Source organism: Panthera uncia (assembly GCF_023721935.1).
Source record: "Panthera uncia isolate 11264 chromosome B3 unlocalized genomic scaffold, Puncia_PCG_1.0 HiC_scaffold_1, whole genome shotgun sequence".
In the NCBI taxonomy this organism is placed as follows: domain Eukaryota; kingdom Metazoa; phylum Chordata; class Mammalia; order Carnivora; family Felidae; genus Panthera; species Panthera uncia.
Window position 1 is genome coordinate 114465346 of NW_026057582.1, and position 23924 is coordinate 114489269.

Here is a 23924-nt window from a genome sequence, read left to right on the forward strand (position 1 = left end):
CAAAGTCTCATCTAAATATCATCTAAATCAGATATGGGTATAACTCAGGGTCTGATTCATTCTAAGGCAGATTTCCTCTCTAGCTGTGACCCTATGAAACTAGCCAAGTTATGTGCTTCCAAAATACAATGGTGGTCAGTAATTCCACTATTGGGTATTTGCCCAAAGAAAATGAAAACACTAATTTGAAAAGATCTGTGCACCCCTGTATTTATTGTAGCATTATTTACAACAGCCATGATACAGAAGCAGCCCAAGTGTCTGTCAACAGATGAATGGATAAAGAAGATGCATATATACACCATGGAATATTACTCAACCATAGAAAAGAATGAGATCTTGCCGTTTGTAAAACATGGATGGAGCTAGAGAGTATAATGCTAAGTGAATAAGTCAGACAGAGAAAGACAAATATATGATTTCACTTGTATGTGGAATTTAAAATAAAAACACATGAACAGATGATAAAAGAGACAAACCAAAAAACTCTTAACTACAGAGAACAAACTGGTATTTGCCAGAGGGAAGCTGGGTGGAGGGATGGGCAAAATAGGTGAAGGGGATTAAGAGTATGCTTACAGTGATGAACAGTGAATAATACATAGAATTGGTGAATCATTATACCATACACCTGAAACTAATATAACACTATGTTAACTAAAAGTTAACACTATGTTAAAAAATATGATGGTGGACAGGCATAGGATAGACAATTCCATTCTAAAAGGGAGAAATAGAAGGGAAGGAAGGGATGATGGGTCTCAAGCAAGTCCAAAACCTAGCAAGGCAAATTCCATTAGATATGAACACTCACAAACGATCCTCTTTGATTCAGTACTGGCAGCATTGCTCCCATGGCTCTGCTAAGCACCCTGCTCCTCCAGCTCTTTGTAAGGGCCCTGCCCACACTGCCCTCCGTGAGGCCCCATCCACATGGCTCTCTGCCGAGGCAGCCCTACCCTTTGAAACCCAGGAGGAAACAGTCTTGTCTCTTAGATTTGTGATGGGAGTAACAGCCCTGACAATCTCTGAAACACCTTCAGGGTCATTCTTCCCTTTCCTTAAAGAATAATGCACCTTCACAGCTCTATGGACGAGTTATATAGAATCCAAGAAGTCTGACAACTTTCCTTGACTCCATCCTGCTTCTTCTATCCCTTTAGTTCAAACTAGCAGTGTCTTTTCTGGTAGAATCCTCTCTCATTCTGGCTTCTCCTGAGATGACTGATTAATAAGTCCATGAGTCATACCCCTGATCTCTTTAGAAAAATGGTTATTCAGTCACACCCCTTAGTATTCCTTTTAGAACTAGCTTTCTTGTTTGTTGCAGTATGGATAGGCTGAGAATTATCCAAATCTTAAAGTCTTGGTTCCTTTTTGCTTAACAATTCTTTCTTCAACTTCTCTCTCCCTTTTTGCGTTTTTACTGTAAGCAGTTAGGAGGAAATAAGCTGCTGCTTGACCACTTTGCTTAGAAATCTCAGCTAAATATACAGTTTCATTGTTCACAAGTTCTGCTATCCACAAAATTCTAGAACATTTTAGCCAAGTTCTCTGTCATTTTATAATTTGTCCAGTTTCTGATAGCATGTTCCTCATTTCTGTCTGATTCCTCACCAGAATCACTCTTAATGTTCATATTTCTAACAGTAGTCTCTTCATGATTATCTAGGCTTTTTCTGTCATGAATCTCAAAACTCTTCCAGCTTCTACCCAATTCCAAAGCTGCTTCTACAGTTTTGGGTATTTGTTACAGTGGTACTCTACTTCTCAGTACAAAAATCGTAGTCTGCTCAGGCTGCCATAACAAAACTGACTGGATGGCTAAACAGAAATTTATTTTCTCCCAGCTTTGGAGACTGGAGGACTCTCTTCCTGGCTTGTAGACAGCTACCTTCTCACTGTGTCCTCATATGGGGGTTAAAATGGGGGAAAGAATATGTCATATTAGGAGTTAGGGTTTCAACATAGAAATATAGGGAGGACACAATTCATTCCATAGCTTTATTCTGTTTTTCATTCAGTGTGAATAGTTTTATTAGTTGTATTTGTCTTAAGTAAATTGCTATTATCACAACACATAATAGAGAAAAGTCAATTTGGAGTTAGCTGACATGGGTCAGAATCAGTCTCTGTGTATCCCCAAGTAAGTCATGGTTTTCACATGAATGGATACTACCTGCTCTACCTACCTCATAAGAGTGTTCTTTTCTTAATGTTTATTTTTGAGAGAGACAGAGTGCAAGCTGAGTAGGGGCAGAGAGAGAGGGAGACACAGAATCTGAAGCAGGTTCCAGGCTCTGAGCTGTCAGCACAGAGCCTGATGTGGGGCTCAAACTCACGAACCACAAGATCATGACCTGAGCCAAAGTTGGACACTTACCCAACTGAGCCACCCAGGCACCCCCTCATAAGATTGTTCTAATGCATATGTTTTTATGTAGTGGAACCCCTTTCCAGACTATACATATACAATAATGCATTATTATTAACAATACTGAAAAGTTAACTGCTCAACATTTTTTAGACCACTCTTTATTCTTCTTTAAAAGTAGGCACTGGTCTGAGTATATTTAGGTAAGTTCTGCCCTTACATGTTTTATTTCTCATTACTTCAAAGATGTAAACATTTTTACTTAAAATTAGGAGAGAAAACTACTAAATGCTAGCATCCTCAAGATTTTTAGCACTGCCAAAAATTGAAAACAAACTGGGTGTCTGATATTAAGGAAACAATTTAATAAATTATGACAATGCCCAATGGAGTCTTTGTGGCCATTAAATGGTAATTATGAAGACTCTAAAAAAATCATGAAAAACAGTTTTTGTAAAATGTCACATGAAAATAACAGAATACCAAATAGTATGATCATAACTTTTTAAAAACTGACTTACAAAATGGTAATATGCAAATAATTCCTGTTAGAGTGGTGATAATTATAGGTGATTTTGATTTCGTTTTGTTTTTTAATGGTGGCATAATGTCTTTTTGATTAAAAAAAAAACAAGGAATTGGAGATTTTAGATCATTTGACACTGAGTCCTTGAAGGCAGACACCCCTAGTTATTCATCCCTATAGTTGCATCCTCTAGCACAAATCACGAGTAGTTCTTCTATCATGCCACCCAGCCCTACACACACTAGTTCCTCTGTCTGGACTGCACTTCTGGGAATAGCACTGTCATCTACAGGTGACCTATTTCTGTATCACCCAGGGGTCCTCATTAGAAATATACTTTTGTCAGGGCTGCCCAGGTGGCTCAGGCAGTTAGGAATACAACTTTTGATTTCGGCTCAGGTCATGATCTTGCAGTTCATGAGTTCAAGCCCCACATTAGGCTCTGCACTGAAGTGCAAAGTCTGCTTGGGATTCTCTCTCTTCCCTTCTCTCTCTCTGCCACTTCCCCATTCACACTGTCTGTCTGTCTCTCTCTCTCTGTCTCAGAATAAATAAATAAATTTAAATATATATATATACTTTCCTCAGCCACATCCCATACCTGCAGAATCAGAATATCTGGAAGTGAGGCCTGGGAAACTGCATTGTTAACAAGCACCCCAGGTAGCTTTAGCATTTAGCATTAGATAGCATTATATTCTATCCGAAATAGTATAGTGTACATAATGGGCATTCAATAAATATTTCTTGACCTTTTGGCAAATATTTACTGTATAAAAAATTGTGATATCTGTGTGGATTTATAGAAATACATGTGAACAAAACAAAGCCTCACCCTCAAGGAGCTTATATTCCAGTGGGAAAGACAAAGGCATAAATAACTCTTAAACAAGATAAATTATAATGAAGGTTCAGAGTGGTATGCAGAAATGTAAAGATGAATGACAGTTAATGAATGAAATAAGTCATTGTTAACATTATCACAGGGCCAATAAAATACGGCCTTTTTTGTCCACAGTGCAGGAAGAGAATATTGAAAAATTTGGCTATGGAAAGATTTGGGACCACATTAGAGCTTTGAATGATGAGTTCAAAAAGTTAGACTTTATTTTTGTGGGTTTTTTTTTAATGTTTATTTATTTTTGAGAGAGATAGAGCGTGAGCAGCAGAAGGGCAGAGAGAAAGGGAGACAGAATCTGAAGCAGGCTCCAGGCTTTGAGCTGTCAGCACAGAGCCCGACACAGGGCTGAAACTCACGAACAGTGAGATAATGACCTGAGCCAAAGTCAGAGGCTTAACCGACTGAGCCACCCAGGTGCCCCAAGTTTATTTCGTGTTTTATGGGAAGCCACTAAGGATTTTTAAACAGGGGAATAATATAATATCAATGATTTGGGGGGGAAAAAAAACCATGGTGAAATGATTTTGGAAGAAAACTATGATAGAAGAGTCCAGAAAGGAAGCCAGTCATGATGCTATTGCAGTAGTCCAGGTAAGTAATAATGAGCCACTGGACAGTGGGAAAGAAGGGGCAGGTGGTAAAAGAGCTGAAACGGTTGGTAGGACCATGTCTGGTGAAAGGCTGGCTGTAGGATGAGAGACAGCCCCAGGAGGAGGGTGCCATCAACTGAAATATAAGTCAGAAAAGCCAGAAGATGAGCTCTTTGTGGAGCATGCCTCTAGGACATCCAGTGCTAGAGAAATGCTGTAGCCAGACAAAAATGTAGGTTTGGTACTCAAAAGGGAGATCAAGACTAGAAATATGGTTACCCAGTCTTCTCGTAGACTTGATTTAGTTCAAACTTTGGGGAATGTATGCTGTTATAGTGGCAGAGTCTATAACATCGAGAAAAGGTCTACACATCTAAGTGACCCAAACAGAAACACAGGAGAAGAAGTAGCAAAGAGCAAGGACCCACCACCAGTCAGAGTCCAGAATTGCAAAAAGCTTGAGCAGCATAAGGAAAAGGCAATCTCTGGTAAACTTTAAGAAAATACAATCTCAATAATAGTGGGAGCAGATACCAGATGCAGCCAGTTAGAGTACGGAACAGGGAGGCAGTGAGCACAGCCTACTTTTTTAAGTGTTTTGGTGAAGGAAAGGCCAAATTGATGCCCAGACAATATTTAACCTTCAACTTCTATTTCTGTTTCTTTCATGTCTCCTTTCATCCCCTCATCACCATTTGGTGAGCCGCCACCCAGCAAATCGGACTTGTCTCTGTGGGCTGTGTATTGGCTGGCCTCCAGCCCTTAACTTCCCTGCTCTCTAAATAAAACTTAACATAAATTTAAGCATGAACTTAAAACTTCCCTGCTCTAAATAAAATCTACCTTGTGTTTTCCTCCTTTCAGAGAATCTGGGTAGCCACTGACTAAACACATAATCCCCAAAGTAGACTCAAGTCAACTTTAGAAGAGCCAGCACTCATCATTCATCATCATACACAGGCGGAAACTGAAGCCAGAGGATAATAATTATAGTTGCATAGGGTCACCAGCTCCATGGCAGGCTGCCTCCTGACTCCTACATGGAACCTATCCTATCATAATGATACCTGAGTAGTGGACTGGCCCTGCTATTCCTCAGTGTTATCCCTGAATGGACAAATGACAGCTCTTTACCTATAAGCAGAATGGCCAGTTGGTAAAATTATGACTCAGTCTCAATGGGACATTCTTTTTCATTGCTTTTCTGAGGTCTTTTTATAATAAATGCTGTTATGTGAGGCCACATAAGAAATTTGGATGAAATTACTTTGGGGAAGATGATAAAAATCTCACATAAGCAAAAAGTATAAAATTCTGTCTTATTTTTCCAACAGTTCCAAATTTGGGGTGGTATGTATCTTCTCTTTGTAAAGGAATCTAAGTCTTTGTTCTCAAGGAACAAGCTCACAGAGCCCCATGAAGATGTGCATGCCCCTGTTACAACTGTGAGCTGCTTCCTTCCATTTTTTTTAAATGTTCTATTTATTTATTTTTAATTTTTTTTTTAATGTTTATTTATTTTTAAGAGAGAGTGAGACAGAGAGTGAGCTGGGGAGGGGCAGAGAAAGAGGGAGACACAGAATCCGAAGCAGGCTCCAGGCTCTGAGCTGTCAGCACAGGGCCCAATGAGGGGCTCAAACCCACAAACTGTGAGATCATGACCTGAGCCAAAGTTGGCCACTTAACTGCCTGAGCCACCCAGGCGCCCCTGCTTCCTTTCTTTTACCAATGCCAAGAATCTTGTTAGAAGCTTGTAATAAGTGGAGGTGAACTGTGGACACCAGCATCCTTTATTGCATTTTGACTCCACAGAGTCTCTGTTTATCTCATTTGGGTGGATGCTGAGAAAGCAAGACACTAAATGAAAAAGCATTAACAGGAATAACTGGTAGGAATTTACAACTAGTTCAGACTATAGACACAGGCAATTAATTACTGGCTTAGTAATAAGGAAAGAAGTATAGAGGGGAAACACTTCCACTTTCATCCTTCAGTACAAATATGTTCAACATTGAAACTTCACAGAGAGCCATTGACCAGTGGCCAGCTATACATACCCATAGCCATCATAGGTCAGTGCCCACTTCATTTCAGGACTGAATGCATACAGAAATTCCTAAGAGTCTCAACTGGGAATTGGTTTAGGAAGGAAGGGTTTGGTGTACTCGTGTAAATCTGGAATCAAAATGAATTGTCTAGGAGGAAAAGGAAGCCATAGCTTTCATTAATGAGGTGAGAAAACATAGTTGGGAATTATAAGTTGGGATTCAAATTAATTGATTCTTAATCTGGGCCTGAGTCAGTTATTGAACTCTGTACTTCAGTTTCTCTAATGTAAACATCCTGGGTGTCATTCTCTCAGCCTAAATTACTAGCTCAGAAACACGAGTGATTCATTTTGATCCGCATTGCTGAGTAAGAGCATCAAAAGATTTAATGGGTACATGCTACAAATAAAATAGCAAAATCTTATACAGTTGCCTTTTTGAATTTCTCTCTAGACTCCAAAATGGGTTTCTTGGGCAGATGAATATTTTTGTAGCAACCTTAGCTATAAATTACCTGGCCTACCTGACAGGTCTCATAGCAGATTCCTACAGCATGGAATGCTGACTACCTGGGGCCCAGATGGCATTTATATTTTAAATACTTAATCCATTTTTAATATGTTTGTAACAGCATTGAGTGTGTGGGGATCTTAGCTCTGTAACAGCAAGTAAAGCAATACTCCTTCTAGGTAGATCAAGGATTGAGGTCAATACAGGTAATCAGCCTGTATTCTTAGAGCAAGGTTGTACCATATACTGGATATCTATGGCACGTTTGCAGATTTTCGTTTTATGCTGTCTCTCATTTGCAGTTGTGTTTTTGTGTAATGGGACAATATAGTACAGATGGTATAGTGTGTGTGATCTTCAGTGTTTCTCACTTTTGTTCCTCTGCAATTCATTCCCTGCAATACCCATCTCACTGAAGGTTCACTGAGGGGCACTGTAAAATGTATGGTGTGAGATGGAAATGAGACTCCCTACTGATAAAGTGGAAGTAGGCTGAAGGCATCCTAGGCCAACTGGCTCATCAATGGAAAAATAAAAGCTAATGTGGAATATTTTTGAAGGGTCCTATATTTTGTAATTATTGCTTTCTTTGGGGAAAAGGAGAGAAAATTGAATGGAATGATGAAGAGCACTATCATTTTGTGTAGGTTTGTGCAGGGCAAAACCACTGAGCCTCTAGGGCAGCCTGGACTCGGCAGACAGCCCTCATTGTTCAGAGTTTACTCATTTGCCTGGTCCGGTCATGAATGTTCATTATTCACATTAGTCTGCCATTGCCCCCTCCCCATCACCTTGCCAACTTCCATCTGTTTCATAAGAGCTGTGTATATGCTAGCTTCTCTGAGTAAATAACCTTGTGGCTACACCACATCAGATGTAGCCTTTCTCAGTATTTTGTACAGACATATCAAGCATACACAATGTGCCTTGCTCTGTGGTAGGCCCTACTGATATAAATATCTGCTCCTAAGGCGGACAAAAAAAAGATGTGATATCTGTAATAATAGAGACATATACAAGAAACACAGAAAGGAGGTTTAGGGTAGTCAGTACTTTCTCTCCTTGACAGAACTGACATATGATAATGGCTTTGAAAGGGTAAGTAGGAATCCCTCAGGCAGATGAGGGGTGAAGAGAGGCCCGATCAGAGAGAACACCTGGCAGGTAGAAGAAACCAGGGGGCTGGCTGCTGGTAGTTCAATATGGCAAAAGTGAAAGAGGGGTGAGAAAGAAGACTGGAAAGGGAGCTAGACCAGGACTTTCTTCTGTGAAGATAATGGGGAGCCACTATGAATTTTAAATAGGCAAGTGATATCTGATTTTTTGAAAGGTGGCTCTAGTGGTCATGTGGAAGGTGTGTTTGAGGGGAATCGCACGAGAGACAGGCAAACCACTTGGAAATCTTTTGTACTAGTCCTGGCAGGTGATAATGGTAGCAATCGATGATGGAGACAAGAGGATAATTTGAAAGGTATTTAGGAACAGAATCGATTAAAATTGGTAATTTATTAGATGTAGGAAGTGAAGATGGAGAAGAAATTCAGAGTGAATTTCTTAGCCAGATATTGGGACAGATAACGGCACCATTCACCAAGAGAGGAAGTACTGGAAAAACAGGAGGTTTGGTGAGATGAAGAGTTTGGGTTTGGTTGTGCTAAGTTTAAGGGTCTGTGGTATGGAACAGACACAAGGAGAAATCAAGTAGGCCATTATATAGATGAGTCTAAAGTCCAAGACAAGTCTGGGTTGCAAATGTGGAAATCAGCAATATATCAAGACGATTGAAGCCATGAGTTTGCTGAAGAGTGTGTGTCAGTGAGAAAATAGAACAGTGAATAGGCTCCTCCCCCGCCCCCCCCCCCACAAACAACAACATTCCTTTGGGAAGAAGAGTTAAAGGAGAATGGATAATACCACTCTCTTCAACAACTGATTCATTCCCTAGCCATTTCCTTCCTGTGTTACCAAATGTCCACCTTTTTCCCTACCTCCCCACTTTGTTGCCTTAAACTGGATATCTGCTCTACTCCCCAACATTGAAAGGACAGCAAGATGTACATCCTCTTTACCGGCTCCAGTCTTTGTGGGCATTCTGAAAGGGTCAGTAGTATCAGACACATACACTGTCTTCTTCCCAGATGCTTTTAATGGGGCTCTACAGTCAAAGCTCCCCACACTCTGCTTTTTTTTTTAATTTTTTTTTTTTATTTTTTTAAATTTTTTTTTTCAACGTTTTTTATTTATTTTTGGGACAGAGAGAGACAGAGCATGAACGGGGGAGGGGCAGAGAGAGAGGGAGACACAGAATCGGAAACAGGCTCCAGGCTCCGAGCCATCAGCCCAGAGCCTGACGCGGGGCTCGAACTCACGGACCGCGAGATCGTGACCTGGCTGAAGTCGGACGCTTAACCGACTGCGCCACCCAGGCGCCCCTTTTTTTAATTTTTTAAATGTTTATTTATTTTTGAGACAGAGAGAGACAGCACAAGCGGGGGAGGGTCAGAGAGAGAGGGAGACACAGAATCTGAAATAGGCTCCAGGCCCTGAGCTGTCAGCACAGAACCTGACGTGGGGCAAGAGCTCACAGACCATAAGATCATGACCTGAGCCAAAGTCGGACGCTTAACCAGCTGAGCCATCCAGGCATCCCCACACTCTGCTTTTTAAAAGTAAGCTGTCTTGGTTGAGATTATTATTATAACAAACATAAATGCTTTATAATGGCAAACTTGACTCAAAGGTATGCAGAGCAGTTGCCATGAGCAACACGGAAAATGAGCGCCTGTATTGAAGTGAATGTTTGAAATTAAACTTTTCAGGTTGCATGTGAGGAACAATTATCAAGCTGTTTCCCTACTAGGATCAGGTTGTATAAGCATTGTATGCTTTGACCTGGGTCTAGGAAGGTCTCAGGAGAGGGTAATTTGGCTCTGACCCTGGAAGCATGGGGTTTTCTTTCACTTTCCAGTAGGTCATTTATCAGTGGTTAAAGGGTTCCCCATTCCACTGTATTTGGAGCTCTGTCTAAATTGCTTCAGGATTTTTCCCAGATGGAAAGTGCTAAGGAGCCATCAGATACTTGTTTGCTCAGTTACTATTAATCAATATTTTTCCTTTTCCTTGTCTGTCCTTACTCATCTTTATTAACTCAGACACTCAATTTCCCCACAAGCCCTTGTTTTTGCAACAATCTGTTATCCACATTGGTGGGTGTGTAGCTACCCCTGGCTGGCTTTCCCTTCTGATGTTCTTCTGGCTTCCTCTGGAGAAGTAGCTCAGGAAGGTGTGCCTTCTCAGTGGGCAAGCAGGCCAGTAGGGTCACTGTGGTGACCTCTTCCTGTTTGTGCTTTTCACAGAAAGCGTTTCTCTTGCATGAATTTGGCGTTGTCACCTTCATAGAAGCAGTAACTTGTCCAGAAAGAGGACGTGTGGCATATTTTACAAGATTCAACCGTCACCCCCCTGGCTTCGCTAGGCTGCAGTTTGCCCAGAAATGACTCCTGGATGGTGATGTGACTGCTCCCTCTAGTGTCACTGTGGCTCGGGCTCTCACGGGGCTTTTCTTCCCACTCGGAAAGTGTGGACAGTACAGAATCTGTCAGAATTGGAGGCAGTTTAAATAGGTTGTTCCCACGGAGTCAAAACAAATATGAGATGATTTTTCTCCCGTTAAAAAAGAGAATCTTGCATGAAGATATGGGACCATTCCAGCTCCTGTTCTGTTCCTGTTTCAAAATTTGGGGGAGCCCAGAGTCCTGTGGAAATCATTCTTCTTGGGGAGTGGAATCTTTTTGGAAATTCCTGCAGTTCAAGCCAACTGCCCTTTGAGGGAAGAAATGTAAATTCCTTTCAAGAAAGATAAATGAAAATGGGAGGCCAAGGGGAAGTCACTTTGTTGTAGAATAGAGAAAATAAGAGAGGGAGGTAAAAACAACAACCAGCAGGAAGAACCCTGTCCATTTGTTCTAGAAAGACCAGCTTGTTTTCTGAAATAACTTTTGGACTAGAAATTTATCATCTGAAGTCAGGTAATTTTGAGTTTTTTTAAAAACACTAAAGGAGTCAAGTTATTAATATTTGAAAAATGGCTACTATGTGGTACATAGAATAATATAATACTCCTACCTAAATTAACATCATCACAAAGCTCCATAATAAAGATTTATGAGATACTCATCACATAAGAAATCCTATTTTGGAAATCTCCGTTGGTCTGTATTTTGGTTGTAACTGTTTTCACGGTTATGAACCAGTTAGAAGCCCTAGTATTTTGTTTCCCTCTATCATGCTCCAGTCTTCTCCCTTTTCCCTTTGCCCTTTAAACTAGAGTGACCCATTATTCTTTGGCCTGTCTACATATTGTAAGATGGGGAGATAAGGAAGTGTCACCTGCTCAGGTCGGCTCTCCAGGCAGGCCATTTTCCTTCAGAGCATCTGCACTGGTTGAGCGATTTATCATTTCTTCTTTGTAAATCACTTTGAACCTTTATCTCAAATTGATCTGTGAAACTAAACATAAATTCTTCTTGTAGTGCCCATGTTCATTGTCTAGTCACACAGCTCTGGGGAATCTTATACAAGCGTGTGTGTGTGTGTGTGTGTGTGTGTGTGTGTGTGTGTGTGTGTCAGCAGATACCATGAGGATAACAGGAGAGTGGGAGTCACAATGAGAATATCTTCTCTGCTTCTAATGCCAAACCACAGAGTGGCAGGTGTTTTTCAGTGCAGCTTAGCATAGTAAAACCTACAGATTGACCAAACACTTCTGAGAGAGAAGAGAGCCTTATATTGGCCTGTCTTGGGGCAGAACATACTGCCAGTTTGATTTGCTTGTCAGGGCTGACCCTGGCCTGGAGGTCCTGGACATTAGCTCTTCCTCTCTGGCTGTCCTCTACCAAACCTGTGGTCAGAGAGTCTCACTGCTGGGGCAGGTGGCTCTCAGGACCCAAAAAGAAAGATGCATTTTTCTGTTTTGCTCTCTCTGTTTGAAAAACATGAGGATTCTATAATATTACATCACTTTTAACATTTGCATTATCAGTCATTATCAGTGTTACATTTGTGAAGCTTTGAGATTTATAGATCAACTCTATGGAATTAGTCTCCTTTAATCCTCACAGCTGCTCTGGTGAGGTAGGTTTCAGGATTTTTTTTTTAATTTTATTTTTTATTTTTTTTTTTGAAATTTACATCCAAATTAGTTAGCATACAGTGCAACAATGATTTCGGGAGTAGATTCCTTAGTGTCCCTTACCCATTTAGCCCATCCCCCCTCCCACAACCGCTCCAGTAACCCTCAGTTTGTTCTCCATATTTATGAGTCTCTTCTGTTTTGTCCCCCTCCCTGTTTTTATATTATTTTTGTTTCCCTTCCCTTATGTTCATCTGTTTTGTCTCTTAAAGTCCTCATATGAGTAAAGTCATATGATTTTTGTCTTTCTCTGACTAATTTCACTTAGCATAATAGCCTCCAGTTCCATCCACGTAGTTGCAATGGCAAGATTTCATTCTTTTTGATGGCCAAGTAATACTCCTTTGTATATATATACACCACATCTTCTTTGTCCATTCATCCATCGATGGACATTTGGGCTCTTTCCATACTTTGGCTATTGTTGATAGTGCTGCTATAAACATGGGGGTGCATGTGTCCCTTCGAAACAGCACACCTGTATCCCTTGGATAAATGCCTAGTAGTGCAATTGCTGGGTCATAGGGTAGTTCTATTTTAGTTTCTTGAGGAACCTCCATACTATTCTCCAGAGTGGCTGCACCAGCTTGCATTCCCACAGGATTTTTTTTTATATTGTCTCCTTTATTTAGGGAGACTGAAACCCAGAGACATGCCCATGGTCACACAGTTAGTGGCAGGAGTAAATCCCAGGCCTGCCAAGTTCATTGGTGAGTGCCCTTTCTATAACATGACTGCTAGCGTTTAACTACAGTCTCATTCAGCTAAACTCAGTGGTACATTGACTTTTCAAAGACCAAGGAGTTGGGAACTTTAAACTTTCATTCCAGCCAGTAATGTGATGTTGAGCAAATTATTAAAATTGGAAATGAGGTTAATGGTGTTGTGTGCTATATCCAACTCCTATACAACTAAATGATGACAAGTATAGGGTTTTTAAATACCTGCTGACACATAAATATGAAATACTGCCACAGTACAGTATAGAAAGAATTCATGCCATGATTGATGAGTATACAGAATTATATATTATACTGTGTGTACTGAGACTTTGAGAACTTTCCAAAGATAATATTTTCTGAAAGATATATGTTTGAACTTGAACTCTGCCTGGGGTTATCTCAGCTTCAAGACTAGATGATGTAGCTGGTAGAAGACTTGAAAAAACTTGTTTTCAGACCTCTTCCCCTCCCTCCCATCGAGAGAAAGAGAGAGAGAGAGAGGGAGGGAGGAAGAGGGAGGGAGGGAGAGGGAGAGAAAGAGAGAAACTTAAAAAAAAAAACCACTCATTATAATAAACATGTATAAACACAGTGAATGAGAAAGGAATGCTCCTCTCCCATGGGTACTCCTTTACCTTTGGTCTGTTGTGGGTGGTTTTTGTGTAAATGTTCACTTATTTTTAAGGAATGGGGGAGGGGCAGAGAAACAGGGAGACACAGAATCCGAAGTAGGCTCCAGGCTCTGAGTTGTCAGCACAGAGCCCAATGCAAAGCTCAAACCCATGGACCGTAAGACCATGACCTGAGCCTAAGTCGGACAGTTAACCAACTCTGCCACCCAGGTGCCATTTTGGGGGTTTCGTGTTTTTCATTTCTTTTTTTTTCTTTCAGTTTTTTCATCATGATAAGTATACTCTTTAATCCTCATCACCTATTTCATACTTTTCTTAATATCTATTTGAATGGAAATCAGAGCATGCCGTTTCTCAGAACTGAGATTCATCAGCATCCTCCCGGGAAAATGTACATTTTTCTTTTTAAATAAAAATAGCTAGAAAATCCTTTTTAAAATTTGCTTCTTTTCTGTATTACTGCAGCAAACAGGCAGTGTGAACATTTCAGAGTGCCTGTTGCTGGGAGGCTTAGATACCTGTGAAATATGGTAGCATATCCCTGCTAAGGATAGAAAATGTACTTCTCAGTTAATAGGCTCGGGGAGAAGCTGTTCTGACCTGGCTGTTATGATCTGTGAACTAGTGTTAGGGACCGAGTCTTCCATTGTCAGCTTCTCTGCACCCTATCATAAGCAGAGTCCATTTAGGGGTACTTTCATTTACTTTTTGCTTTTCTAACCCTGTAAGACTAGAAATAACAATAGTTGCTTTGGTATGTAGAACTTGTTGCCTAGTGTTTGTGATCAAAAAACTCTCCCATGATCCACAACCCCTTAATCAAATTCTTTCTTAAAGGCCTTATTACCTAAATATGGCCTTTCAATAAGGCCTAATGTTAAGGGAAAGCATGAAACTCAAAGTCCTGCCATTGAAATGTTGGTTTTGCTCTGACTAGATCAGACCAATGATTCTCTCAAACCTTTATTTCTACCCTGCCAGTCATCCGTGAGTGCCTGAATTGTGACCAGCACAATGACATTGATTGAAAATTAGGAAAACCCACACTTTATCTGGCCAATTGTGTGTTACTCTCCTGACCAGTGACAAAATAAGGTATTCTGGCCCACTTTATTGAGCTATCATATAAGTCTCGGCTGTTAGCCTCTACGGAATGTAAGTGAAAAATTATTTTTGGTTGTTCTATTTTCTAGATGAGGTACAAGGTACAGTAGAAAAAGCAAACTTTGGTGTTAGATAGACTTAGGTTTGCAAACTGGTAGCTCTCTTTGTTGTTTTAATTTTTTTATTTATTTTTGAGACAATGCGAGAGACCGAGTGCAAACAGCGGAGGGGCAGACAGAGAATCTGAAGCAGGCGCCAGGCTCTGAGCTGTCAGCACAGAGCCTGACGCAGGGCTCGAACTCACCAACCGTGAGATCATGACCTGAGCTGAAGTCGGACACTTAACCGACTGAACCACTCAGGTGCCCCTGTTGTTTTAAATTCTTAAACTCTCAGCCTACTTTGAAGAGTTAGTGTAAGGACTAGAGATAAGACACATTAAGTGCTCAGCATGTAGATAGCCATAAAAAATGGTTATTATTGCCATTATTACTGTCACTCAGCAAAGGACTACCAAGACCCTTTCTGAAGACTTCACTATAACACTGTTTCTAACCACTCACCTTCCAATTAATCTTCCTTTACACATCTAAGCCTGGTTATGAAAGTGTGCATTTTATGTTGTTATTTGCTTTCTTCTTTCAGATCTGTAAGAGCAAAGCTAAAGAATCTCAGCAGTATTATCACAGCTTGGCCGTCCGGCAGAGTCTGGCTATCCATTTCAACATCCAACAGGACTGTGGGCATTTCCTTGCTGAAGTCCCTAATCGTCTGCTTCCCTGGGAGGATCCTGATGCCCCTGAAGAGGAAGAGGATGAAATGAAAGAGGCTGAAGAAGAGGTAAAAGGAGAAACTGATGGGAAAAGCCCAGAGCCCTGCTCTGAGACAGAGTCATCCCAGAAAGAAAGCCAGGGGGTCATTAGCAGGAAGCAGAGAAGCCACGTTGTGGTCATTACCAGAGAGGTTCCCTATCTCACCGTGGCTGATTTTGTGCGAGACTCTCTGGCCCAGCACGGGAAAAGCCCTGATTTATATGAGAGACAAGTGTGTCTGCTACTCTTACAGCTGTGCTCTGGCCTTGAGCACCTCAAACCCTACCATGTCACTCACTGCGATCTTCGTCTGGAGAACCTGCTGCTTGTCCACTACCAGCCAGGGAGAACCACCCAGGGCCTTGGGCCTACAGAGTCCAGCCCCACCTCGTCTTGCCCCACAAGGCTCATAGTGAGCAATTTCTCTCAGGCCAAGCAGAAGAGCCATCTGGTGGACCCTGAGATCCTCCGGGACCAGTCCCGCCTTGCTCCAGAGATCATAACAGCCACCCAGTATAAAAAGTGTGATGAGTTCCAGACAGGCATCCTCATCTATGAGATGCTGCACCTGCCCAACCCCTTTGATGAGAACCCAGAGCTGAAGGAGAAAGAATACACTCGAGCAGACCTGCCTCGCATCCCACTCCGCTCCCCCTATTCCCGGGGCCTACAGCAGCTGGCCAGCTGCCTCCTCAATCCCAACCCTTCTGAGCGGATCCTCATTTCAGACGCCAAAGGCATCCTCCAGTGTCTACTCTGGGGCCCCCGGGAGGATCTCTTCCAGACTTTCATGGCCTCTCCTAGCCCAGCGCAGAGGAGCGCCCTTCTCCAAAACTGGCTAGACATCAAGCGAACACTGCTGATGATCAAGTTTGCTGAGAAGTCCCTGGACAGGGAGGGTGGGGTCAGCCTTGAGGACTGGCTTTGTGCTCAGTATTTGGCCTTTGCCACTCCAGACTCCCTCGGCTGCATTGTGAAAACCCTGCAGCACCGCTAGTGTATCCTGGTTGCTACTTGTCTTTTGTGTTCACCTTCACGTCGCCCATGCACTTCCCCTTCCTAGTACTCACACAGAATTCAAGGAAAGAAGAGAGACCGACCTTCCATCCCTGTCCAGGAAAAATGAGTCTGCTCAGAAAGCTTACCCACAGTTCCAGATCCAGTCAGAAGCTGGGTCTATCTTCACTGCACAGAAATTTGATTGCACAGCCGTGCAGTCGCCTTCCATTGGAACACCTTTCACCCTAATTGTCCCCAAATGCAGGTAAAAAATGAAAACGTTATCCTTGAAGGGACAGCTCCTTTAGTATGAACTCACTGAGCTGTGTCCAGCTCCTCCATAATTCTGAAGACCACCTGTCTTTTTAACACCAAGTATTTATTCTCACTAGCAATAGACAGATTTGACCAGTCCTTACTATCATCCACTAAGCTCTCACAACAGATTTTTTTCTTCTTTAAAGTATCAATAACTGACTCTTACCAGGCAGAACTGCCATCCTTCGCATCAGCCCAGTCTTGTTTCTGGGGACTATAGCCTTTGTTCCAGCAGATAGTAGAAAGACAAGGAGAGATTCCATCCCTTGGGTCATGGATGCATTTTCATTTGTTACAGGCAAGTGGGCGCACCACCTGGAGGATGGCCCTAGCGGTCCCCTCTGCTGCCACTGCCTGATTCTCCTTCACCTCTACTCTGTTCCCACTTGCCAATGAAGTTTGGGTTTATCAACCACTTGTGGCCCATTATAGAACTGACCCAAGGTGGTGTCTCCAATGCCTCTCCAGGGTGAGTACAGTTCAGATCTTATAAATAGCTGGCAGGACACCGGGAGATGATTTTCCACATGTGCAGTTCCCTAGGGGCCACCTGGGGAATAGCTGAAAGTGCTGTCTTTGATTACTGTCAGAGCTGTCGGCGTGGACAGCCAGCGCTGGCGGAACCCAGCTCCCGGTGTTCCCCTGAGCAGTAATTGGCCAGCTTCTTTCTAGCGGTGGCCAGTGTTAACTAGTCTACCAAATGCTGTGAACAGCAGCCGTGAATGAGATGGCTGTCAGTTGAGCTCTGAGATCTGCTTGGAGGGCACGGTGTGCTGGTGAGAGGCCGGAGAGGGGAGGAGGCCACTGATGAGACCGCTGGCCTCCTCCTCAGAACGCTGACCTTTGCTAAAGAGGCTGGCTCCCAGTTGCACTGCACATTGCTCCTTGGGACTCTCCGAAATGGCTCTGGAGGATGGCTGGCAACAATTTCAAATGCTGGGGTGGGTGCCTGTGAGCTGTGCACCATACATGGGCTCTGTGCTCCTCTCCTATGAATATATGTGCAATTTTTGTATGTATTGTTTTAACTGTATATTACAGTGTTTATGTGGCAACTTCACCTGAAGCAAGTTCTACAGAAATCCTCCCCTTCTTCCCTTGGCACATACGTGTTTGCGCTAAGAGATGAGTGTTCCTTCCGGGTAGTGGGGGTGGGAGGTGACATGTGTGTGCTTGTTTTCTTCAAAACTGTGAGTATCTGTTTACTTCAACCTTGAAATCCCAAGAGTCACTCAGACGGTTTGAGTGTGTGTACACGTGGGTGCACACACGTGTGCTGGAAGTAGAGGCCAGGCCTCTGAGGGGAACAACCTGTGGCGGGGTTGATGGACACGTTCTCTGCATCTAGTCGGCGAGGGAGCTCTGGGACCCTCCTCTGCCAGCGCAGAGTTCCTTAAAAGCCAAGACTGATTGTGCAGTATTACTTAGATAGCACATTAGTGGCCTTTTGGAAGTTTCTAAACTTTTAACATTTTTAGCAGCCTTTCATATGATTCACCTATATCAAAGAGGATCAAGAAAGGAGAAGAATGTATTTTATTGTGATCTTCTTTGGTTTTGTTTTGTTTTGTTTTAAGAAAACGGGACACGTGAGGCTCCAAAGGGAGGATGTCCCTGTCCTCCTGGCCAGCAGTACAGTTCTCCCAAGGAAAAGGACTCACTGGCCCACAGGGTCTGGCCTCCTCTAGCCAGAGAGCAGGGCTCTGCCCCGAGGAATGGCCACAGAGGGGGCGTGCCGCTGCAGGCCAGCAGTCTGCTCTGTCTCGGTGTCCTGTGGCCTGGCTGCGCCTTGCCTGGCAGACTGTGTTTAGTTCACCGTAGCATAGCCCATGTGCACATAACTCCTTGCCTAATTAATACACTGAAGTAGCAGCACACAGACCACTGGCCACGTCGGCCAGCACATTCCCCCAGCAGTCCTCCCTCCCCTCCCCCAGACGGTTTGCAGATTGAGACGCTTTCTCAATGTCATTCTTGTGGTGCCTTGCCCATGTAAATTTGAATGTTGACTATTTAATGAGGTTTCATATTTAATGAAGAATGTTCCCTGGTCCCTCTATTTGCTTATTGGCTCTCTAGATATCCTCTTTCGTTTCTCTTCTTTTTTATTTTATTTTATTTTTTTTCTGTTTGACTTGGATCCAGTCTTCTTCATTTTAACCCTATGGTATTATAGGCATGGACACTCCCCACTACCGTCATCTTTCAGCACTGGTAAACTGAGCACCTCCTTCACATCAGATTTGTTTAGTACTGTTTTTATATTCAAATTTGTGAAGGCCAAAAGATGAATGCCAACTAGTCAGAGAAGGGCCTCAGGCTTCCCAGAGGCAGGTGGCTAGATTAATTTTTCTCTGAGTGGTGGCTGAGGAATGTGAGGGAGAGGGAAAGGGGTGTTAGTTAGAGCAGAACAGACAAGATAACTGTATTTCTAGACAAGAAGTTCTCCATCAGATGGTCCTTGGAATATTTTTCCAGAATAATGAAATTCAGTCAATCTAATATCATCACAAGTAGTTTTTTACAGTCCCATTTTAATTATAGTAGAATCTTTGAATTCATTCATCAACTGGCAAGAAATCCTACCTTCAGACATCTGTATATACATGAGTTTTGCTTTATGACTAGTATTAGCACTTTATGTTTTCTCGAGTAACATCCAGTTATTGTCTTCAATATTAATTGGAATTTTTTTCTATTCTGTTGAAGTCTGTACTACAGATTCTTCCATTTATATTGAGAGTTTGAACAATTAAGCCATCATTGGGACTTTACCTTAAGCCGCATGAGCAAGAACAATTTCTCTGACACATTTTGGTGCTAGAGAAACAGGGAAATGGGGGGAGTAGCAAAGACCAAGACTGAATGTATAGCAGAGTGCCTTGTTAGAGTGACAACCTAGTCTTGGAAAGAAGAGAATCCCATGTCCTGCGGAGAGGACTAGGACTACGTGACTTCTCCCACGCTGGCCTGAGGAAGAGCCCCTTTGGTAAATGTACACCGACGTGATGCTCAGAAGCTAATTTGTGGAGAATAACTGCAGGATGGGACAAAGAGCAGTTGCAACCTATGGAGTCAATGAAAGAATCCCTAGATGAAGTTAGAATTGGAGGCCAGGACTATAGCAGTCGGCTCCAAGCTTTGCCCTCTGGAGATGAACTGGGTAAAGGTAGACAGGGCCCAAGCACCCATGCTACTGATGTTGGGGCCTAACATATGCTTGTTAGGATTTGAAGAGGCTGAGTAGCCTTCCATTGTCAGATTAAGTGGAGGCCAGTTTTGCTTCCAGACTCGGAAGAAGTTTGTTACCATGGGAAACTGTTAAGCAAAGAGATCTAAACCTCTAGAAATATTAATGATATTTCTGGAAGTAAAACTGTATTTTAAAGTTTCTAGCATTATAAGTTTTCATGAAGGATCTTTGGGGCCTGCTACACAGTAGGGCATGGAAAGATTGCACTCAGCTTCCCAAGTTTGAATTAAACATACTTTGATGCTGGGAAGTAACCTGACCTGGTTTTGCTGGTAACCTGCAAGTAATATTTTTCCCTAGATTATACCGACAGTGATCTGAAAAAAATACAGACCAGTCCCCGAAGTCGGGATGTACTTAGGATACTCCCCTATATTCCAAATGATTCTAGATGTATGAATAAAGTACAAACATACTTGAAGACGAAGGAGAGAGAAACTTGGCTCTCCAGGCCAACTCTGACATGTTTTTTATTTCCCTCGCTAGTTGATAAGGATTGAAAATTCTGGTCCAGCCAAATGAGTGAACAGGATGGCTGCCCACAAAACCAGGTTATTAGTTTTACCTCATTGAAGCTCATATTCTCAGAGGCCCAAAGTGCTGTGCCGAGACAAATCCAAGTGCTGCTCTTGCTGAAGTGTGCACTGAAGTCCAGCTGCCCGTGCTTACGGCAGTGCCCAAAGTCGGGATTCCATGGACCAAAACTGATGCCACAAGGGAAGCCAGAGGAGCTACAATGCAAGATCCTAGATAGAGATTATACCAAAGAAATCAAGCCTTTTTGTCCTGATGCTTGAGTTATGACAGATGCCAGAGAAGAAGAACTCACATACATTCCATGTCAAGGTATTTGGCTGATAAAATAATCCATCCTCCAAACAAAGCACCTATCTTTTTAAAATAAGTCCATTTGGTATATTAGGAAAAAAAGAAAAGATGATGGTGATGGTGAAAGTCTGGGACAGACAGTGATATTTCCCAGTAATTAAGGAGAAGGAGCCAGCCCCCGCTCTCCCTGTGATGTGACTGTGGCCATTGCCCGGACTTCGGTTTGGGAACTTCATCATGTCCGTGTGATTCGGAAAGCTGAGCAATCTTTTCTAAGAGATGTGGTAGTTTCAACAGCTTTGTTTAAAGAGCTCCTGGGAGATTTCTTAACAAATTCTAGTAGTTTTTATAAACCTTCCTACAGAGGTGGTTACCACTCATCACCATCATTTAATATTTATAAGTGCCCAGAATGTACAAGGTGCTATACAGCTGTTACACATCCCCTCTCTGCAGCTGTTTGAAATTAGAGTAGGTTTTTGCATCAGCCACTGCTACAAGCTTCCCCACCTAAGTGGGCTACAGGGGCCTGCGTTCCGGACATCCCATTACATTTCCCACTCCAGAGAGCCTCTGGGCTCCTTCCAGCTTCTAACCTTCACCCATCCCACTTACCCTCATGCTTTTTTTTTAATCCAGAAAGTTTCAGGGAATCAAAAGAGGTTGGAAATTTTTTAACCTAGCAGAAGTACAGAGTCCTATATTTTGCTACAAGTATTATCGTATTATGGAAAATCCACTTTGCCCGTATAGTGTGTGGAAAGTATCTGTGTGTCTGCACTCATGATAACTTGAATGTTGAACAGCCCTATGGCTTCAGGGTAGCATTTTTGAAAGATAAACCACACTGCTTCAGGAAACCTGCTCCAAGTACTACTTGGTTATCCGTTCCCTCACCAGTTTGAAAGTTATGCGTGAACATACTGGGTTGGGATTTTCTGTTGATATGCAGGGCATTTGGGCATGAGATCAGGGCAGAAGCAAGATGTCCTCCTTCTCAGCATTTGAATCATGGCAGTCTTCATTCCAGTCTCACCTTAGTTCCCCATGGCTCTGCCCACACTCTGTATTTGAAAATCTTGTTCTCTTGCTCTTTCCTGGAGCTTTAACCCTCTGCACATTTTAGTTGTATAAATCTACCAACGTAAGGTTCCCTCTGTCACCAGGTGGTGCCGCCCTTTGGTTTGCTGTGGTACTTTGCTGTGTTCTCTGTGGCATCATGTTACTGTGTAAATAAATTTGTTTTAATATACACTAAAAACCAGACAAGCGCTTGTTTTTCAGTAACTCTCCCATATTGATGTTCTGGGGAGGGTTTGGTTGCAGACGCCCTCTTGGAGCTTCATCCTCTGCTGACCTGGATGGTATTTCCTGTTCATTCCCTCTCTGACCTGAGAAAAGTAGGCCCAGAAGAGAAAGTGAAGACCATGGGCTTTCCCCAGAGCTCTCTGAAGTCTGCAGGTCTGCTGTGTGAGATTGCCCCCTGGTGGCCAGTCCTCATACAGCCTTCCTGGGCTTGTGCTACATTTTGAGGGGCTTGGTTACCGGACTCTGGCTGACCCTCTCAGTGAAGATCTCAGAGTTGTGCAGACAATAGGAGCAGAGGCAGGCCCTTGTACAGCATCAAGCATCATCTGCTACAGAATTCACATACCCTTTACCTGTACATTAATGTACACATCCACAGGACTCTCACAAAGGCAGACAAGCTAATATGCCGACACTTTGGTAGCAGAGAGGCCACCTGGCTTGGGGGGGAAGAGTCAGCATTTGGCAGTGGCAGCAACAGCTGCCACGTTATTAAGAGTAGAATGGATGAAAGTGCAAACATGTAGACTCTAAATTTAGACCAGATTTCAGAGCTCTAAACCCTGTACAGTGGACACTATCTGTAGCCCATTGTTTTTGCTCCTCTCCACTAGCAATCACTCTGGAATTTATAGGTACTATTTAAGGCATGTTGCAAAACAGTGGTTGCCAGACTCGAGTTTTGTGTTCTGAGGAGGCAACCCCACATTGGTGTGGCCTCTAAGTTCTCTCTGTGTTGTCTGGGCCCAGAAGGAAGGGTTACAACAAAACTCAAGAGACAGTCCCCAGGGACACAGCTCTTCCTGCTGCGACTCTCAGCCTGCTTGCCGGGGAGGATCCTGGGGAGCTGCCCTTCCTAGCTGTGAGCACAGCATACCGGCTTCTTGGGGCAGGGGGAGGGAGAGGGCCAGAGAAAGAAGCAGGCAGTTGGGGTTGTGAGAGGTCACAGAGAGGGCATACCCCAGGCTTGTGTTCCTGTCTAATTCTCTGCTGGCACGAGTGGACCACCTGAGACTCAGGGCTATGGGCCTAGATGGCGGAGCCAGTTCAAGGTTGCTGTAGCCAGACTCCAGGTGAGATGGAGCAAGACTAGAGAAAATTGGACATTCTGTCCATCCACTGGGATCACTTTGTCCTTTGGTACAACTTGAGCACCTGGAGAGAAGTCCTGTTGCCCCTCCATCACTTTACCCAGCATGGGACCCAGCCCTGGGAATATTCCATCAGTGGGTCCTCCGCAAGAGCAGCCTTGGATTCTGCGTTGTCCAGACACTTGAATAGAGTCTTTGGTTTCCATATGCCTGCAGACTGCTTTCAACGCAGATCCAGATTTCTTTCCTACCTGGGATTAACTGGTTCACGTTCCTCTCTGGGTGCCTGGGGCTGTGAGTATGCGCCCTCCGCTCCAGGAGCTCTTTGCCTGCTCTCCAAGGCCCAGCAAATTATGCTTAATTTTAAGTGAGCCTGTGCTATGCAAGGGAAGGAACTTCATTAGTGCCTTAGGAGCCAAGAACTGCAGTTGGCGGATCACAAGTTGCCATTAAGAGCGGCTCAAGGCAATTATAGCTGAAACTTAAAAATTGGATTTCACACAGCGGGGGCAGGAGAGAATCGGTTGCCAAGATCCAGTTCTCCCAAATTTGCAGAGCTCTGAATGGAAACAGGCTGCCTGGGCACAATCCCTGACTTCCTGGAGATCCCGGATAACAGTACACGTACTATCTGGAAGGTACATGGAAGCAACCAGAAGGCTGAGTGGTGTTGGTCACCAGTCTTGGCTTGAGAATCAGAGTGGGGCTGGGAAGGGT

General features: G+C 43.1%; 1 protein-coding gene across 5 annotated transcripts in view; it reads left to right on the top strand.

The window, feature by feature from the left end:
* Positions 1-22089, top strand: part of PEAK1 (pseudopodium enriched atypical kinase 1) — a 309056-nt gene extending 286967 nt beyond the window's left edge. For all 5 annotated transcript variants that reach the window (XM_049611893.1, XM_049611892.1, XM_049611894.1 and 2 more), the window contains one exon: positions 15244-22089. In XM_049611893.1, the coding sequence (XP_049467850.1) occupies positions 15244-16407 (1164 nt within the window). In that variant the 3' untranslated portion in view covers positions 16408-22089. The remainder of the gene's footprint in view (positions 1-15243) is intronic.
* The last annotated feature ends 1835 nt before the right edge of the window (positions 22090-23924 follow it).